Here is a 4934-nt window from a genome sequence, read left to right on the forward strand (position 1 = left end):
TTTGTCCAAGGGCATGTGAAATTGGTCTGCAGGTTTTTGAGCAATTCTTCCGTTCTGCAAAGTTTTTTGGGCCAGGTGACTTTTGGCTTTTGACAAGCTACAAGGAGATGGTTATGTTTTCCATGAAGCTGTGGGGTGCCATACTTGTCCCGAGTTGCCAAAGAAAGAAAGTGAGTAGTTATGAAGCCTCTTTGTGAGGCAAAAACGCAGAAGGGGCCAGTTTCTGTTGATGCATTAAGTGGTGAAGTCTGCAGCTTTGGCAAGGGCCGGTGAGCCTGGACTGGGGGTGAAGCTGCAAGTCCTTGACTGCTGCCTTGTGCTGCTGAGAGCAAGAAGGCCATCTTGAAATGGTGGATGCTGTATTTGAAGTCAAAGGGGCAACTCTGTGGCTGGAGAGCTGCGTGGCCCAAAAGACCCCAGGGGTGTGGTAGAAGATCAGCTGAAGAAGAGCCAGCCTGGGACCAGGTGTCCGAGAAGGCCAAGGGCACGCTGGCCTGTGTCAGCAGCAGTGGGGCAGCAGGAGCAGGGCAGTGAGCGTGGCCCTGTGCTGGGCAGCGCTGCGGCCACAGCTGGAGTGCTGTGTGCACTTGTGGGCCCTGGGAAGCAGAAAGTCATTGAGGGGCTGCAGCGTGTGCACAGAAGGACAGGGCAGCTGGGCAAGGGGGTGCAGCACAAGGCCAGTGAGGAGGTGCTGAGGGTGCTTTAGCCTGGACAATGGGAGGGAGACGAGGGAATTTCAGGCAGACTTCCATCAATCCCTGCATGACAGTGCTAACCACATGGGCCATTTCCCTACTAAACATGCCGTCACTGCATCCAAGTGCTTTAGACGCTGGAGTGGGCGACACTGTCAACTTGTGCCTTGTTGGCTTTTTGGCCTGTTGGTTTGCTAGGAGAGGTTTGCTCTGTTCGTTTTCTCTTTTTCCAGCAAGCAAAGATGCTCCTGCACAACGTTTCCTGCCCTTTTGTAGCCCTGGATTAGATTGTAATCCAGTTTGAGTTTTCCACGTCTGCAGCAGTAGTAGCAAAAGAGTGGCTGTCGCTTTCCTACTTTTCCATTTCAGAGCTTTCAAGAATTAAAAGCTGTGGTTTACAGAGACACTGATGCTTTTTGATAGCAGCCAGGTGTTGCGCGGAGAGAAAAAAAACTCTACAACTTTTTTAAGTTATAGGGCCGGTATGTTTATTCAGCGCTGGACGCAGGACAGAGAGACAGAGAGACTGCTCTTTTTAAAAGGGCTTGTGCACCTTTTCGAACCTCAGTCCTCCTTTTTTCCCCCTTTCAAATGCATATGCATACACTTTCACAATAGGCTCATACATATTCATTTCTATGAATTTCGCAGTGACTTTTGCTGCTAATTTTCATTATCAGAAGGAATTTCTTGTGTCCCTGTCCTGTTCCCGCGGCGTCTCTGTTTTCATTTCACTGTCTCCTCTTTATCTTCTTGTTTTTCTATCGAAGCAGCTTTTCTCTTTGGCCTTAACTTGACACAGAAAAGCACCTTTTACCCTTTTTGCTCTAGGGGGGATTTTACCATGTCTCACAGGGGAGGAATATCAACCTTATATCGATCTGGAGTTCTGTTGAATTGGCCCACTATGCTTCTGTGGGTGCGACTTTGAATCCCTATGTTGCTATGAAATGTTCTGATTTCTCCGTAGATGTGTTGGAAAATCTGAAAAGAATGAGGCTCTACATGATAGGTACAAGCCTGTCCCTCATGCTTCTCTCTTGCCACAGATGACAGAAGCAAGAGCCGTTTCTCCCCTGGCTCCTGCTGCCCCTGGGGAAGAAACCAAAGAGGAGAAAAATGAGGTGGGTGAGCGCCAGCCTCCATCAGTGGTCACACCAGAGCCTGAATATTCCGAGCCTGTAAGTGCCGGTTGTGTGTTGTGCTGTCTTCAATGCAGGGTAGAGGTGCAAGTTTCAGAGCAGCCAGCGCTTCCTGTTGCTGGCTGAGGATGCTGAGTGCTAGAGTCCTGCCAGGACCTTGCAATTTCCTGTAGGCAGCGTCAGCAGAACTTGGTCCTTGCCTGTCATGTTGGGGCCCCAAAGTGCTGGCACCTCTGGGACAGGATCTGGCTGCTTGGCTCAGGGAAGCTCTACCTCTTGGCTTCTGCTGCACTATGGCCAAGGGCGCACGTGGTAATGCTGGAGGTCACGGGGCTTTGTTTGTTTGTTTTTGCCTTTTTGGAAAGGTGTGTTTGGCTTGTGAGACTGCTTTTCAGTTTTCTTGAGCTAATCTTGGGTTCTACAAAGTCTTATTGCCAGGTTTTCTTTTGGCTTTTGAGATGGTTATACTGTCCATGAAGCTGTGGGGGTGGCATACTTGTCCCGAGTTGCCAAAGAAAGAGAGTGAGTAGTTATCAAGTCTCTTTGTGAGGCAAAAAGCAGAAGGGGCCAGTTTCTGTTGATGCATATTTTGGTGCAGACTGCAGCTTTGGCAAGAGCCTGTGAGCCTGGACTGAGGGTGAAGCTGCAAGTCCTTGACTGCTGCCTTGTGTTGCTCAGAAGTGGAAAGCCATCTTGAAATGGTGTATGCTGTATTTGAAGTCAAATGGGCGACTTTGTGGCTGGGAAACGGTGTGGGTCAAAAGGCCCCAGGGGTGTGGTAGAAGATCAGCTGAAGAAGAGCCAGCCTGGGACCAGGTGGCCAAGAAGGCCAAGGGCACGCTGGTCTGTGTCAGCAGCAGTGGGGCAGCAGGAGCAGGGCAGTGAGCGTGGCCCTGTGCTGGGCAGCGCTGCGGCCACAGCTGGAGTGCTGTGTGCACTTGTGGGCCCTGGGAAGCAGAAAGTCATTGAGGGGCTGCAGCGTGTGCACAGAAGGACAGGGGAACTGGGCAAGGGGATGCAGCACAAGGCCAGTGAGGAGGTGCTGATGAAGCTTTGGCTTGGACAGTGGGAGCCTCGTGCGGGACCTTCAGGGAGACTTCCATCGATCCCTGCATGACAGTGCGAATTCCATCAATCCCTCCAAGACAGTGCTCACCACAAGGGCCTTTTCCCTGCTAAACATCCCCTCACTGAATTCAAGTGATTTAGAAACTGGAATGGGTGACACTTCCATCTTGTGGCTTGCTGGCTTATTGGCTTGTTAGTTTATTGAGACAGCGTTGCTTGCTGAGAGCAGCCAGGGTAGAATAGCATCATCCTTATATCCATCCAGAGTTCTTTTGAATAGGTCCATTATAATTTTGTGTGTGGGACTTAGAATCCCTATGTCGCTACGAAATGTTCTGATTTTTCCTTAGAAGATTTGGAGGCAGATCTTTAATGAAATGAGGTTCTGAATGCTAGGTGACAGCCTGTGCCTCATGCTTCTCTCTTGCCACAGCTGACAGAGGCAAGAGCCGTCTCTCCCCTGGCTCCCGCTGCCCCTGGGGAAGAAAACAAAGAGGAGAAAAATGAGGTGGGTGAGCGCCAGCCTCCATCAGTGGTCACACCAGAGCCTGAATATCCTGAGCCTGTAAGTGCCAGTTGTGGGTTGTGCTGACTTTAGGGCAAGGCAGAGGTGCAAGTTTCAGAGCAGCCAGTGCTTCCTGTTGCTGGCTGAGGATGCTGGGTGCTTGAGTCCTGCCAGGAGCGAGGGATTTCCTGCAGGCAGCGACAGCAGAACTTTGCCTTTCTCCTGTGATGTTGAGGCTCCAAAGGGCTGGTGCCTCTGGGAGAGCATCTGGCTGCTTGGCTCAGGGAAGCTCTATCTCTGGGCTTCTTCAGCGTTTTGTCCAAGGGCATGTGAAATTGGTCTGCAGTTTTCTTGAGTAATTCTTCCGTTCTGCAGTCTTTTGGGCCAGGTGACTTTTGGCTTTTGACAAGCTACAAGGAGATTGCTGTTTTTTCCACAAAGCTGTGGGGGGTCATTCTTGTCCATGTTGCGGAACAAGGAAAGTGAGTAGGTTTGAAGTCTCCTGGTGCGGTAAAAAAGCAGAAGGGGCCAGTTTCTTTTGATGCATGTAGTGATGAAGTCTGAAGCATTGTCAAGGGCCGGTGAGCCTGGACTGGGGGTGAAGCTGCAAGTCCTTGACTGCTGCCTTGTGCTGCTCAGAACAAGAAGGCCATCTTGAAATGCTGGATGCTGTATTTGAAGTCAAATGGGCAACTTTGTGCCTGGGAAGCTGTGTGGGTCAAAAGGCCCCAGGGATGCCATAGACAATCAGCTGAAGAAGAGCCAGCCTGGGACCAGGTGTCCAAGAAGGCCAAGGGCACGCTGGCCTGTGTCAGCAGCAGTGGGGCAGCAGGAGCAGGGCAGTGAGCGCGGCCCTGTGCTGGGCAGCGCTGCGGCCACAGCTGGAGTGCTGTGTGCACTTGTGGGCCCTGGGAAGCAGAAAGTCATTGAGGGGCTGCAGCGTGTGCACAGAAGGACAGGGGAACTGGGCAAGGGGATGCAGCACAAGGCCAGTGAGGAGGTGCTGAGGGAGCTTTAGCGGGTTCAGCGGGAGGCTCTTGAAGGACCTTCAGGCAGACTTCCATCGATCCCTCCAAGACAGTGCTCACCACACAGATCATTTCCTACTAAACATGCCCTCACTGCATCCAAGTGATTTAGAAACTGGAGTGGGTGACACTGTCAACTTGTGTCTTCTTGGCTTGTTGGCTTGCTAGCAGAGGTTTCTTTTGTTGATTTCCTCCTTTTTTAGCAAGCAAAGATGCTTCTGCACATTGTTTCCTGGCCTTTTCCAGCCCTGGATTCGATTGTTATCCAGTTTGAGTTTCCCTCGTCTGCAGCAGCAGTAGCAATGGTGTTGCTTTCAATTTCCTGCTTTTCCATTTCAGAGCTTTCAAGAACTAAAAACTGCATTTTACAGAGACCACATTGCTTGCTGATAGCGGCCAAGGAGGAATATCAACCTTATATCCAGCTTGAGTTCTGTTGAATTGGCCCATTATAAATTGGTCAGTGGGGCTTAGAATCCCTATGTCACTACGAAAT

The 4934-nt window shown here is 50.9% G+C and overlaps 1 protein-coding gene across 1 annotated transcript in view; it reads left to right on the forward strand.

The window, feature by feature from the left end:
• LOC115949255 (fibrous sheath CABYR-binding protein-like) overlaps positions 1–3483 on the forward strand; it is a gene marked incomplete at both ends in the record, with an annotated part of 7808 nt that extends 4325 nt beyond the window's left edge. The window contains 2 exons of the mRNA XM_031065784.1: positions 1745–1876; positions 3339–3483. Of these exons, the coding sequence (XP_030921644.1) occupies positions 1745–1876; positions 3339–3483 (277 nt within the window). The remainder of the gene's footprint in view (positions 1–1744; positions 1877–3338) is intronic.
• Between the last annotated feature and the right edge of the window lie 1451 nt (positions 3484–4934).

This window comes from Geospiza fortis, unplaced genomic scaffold (genome assembly GCF_000277835.1).
Source record: "Geospiza fortis unplaced genomic scaffold, GeoFor_1.0 scaffold1294, whole genome shotgun sequence".
In the NCBI taxonomy this organism is placed as follows: domain Eukaryota; kingdom Metazoa; phylum Chordata; class Aves; order Passeriformes; family Thraupidae; genus Geospiza; species Geospiza fortis.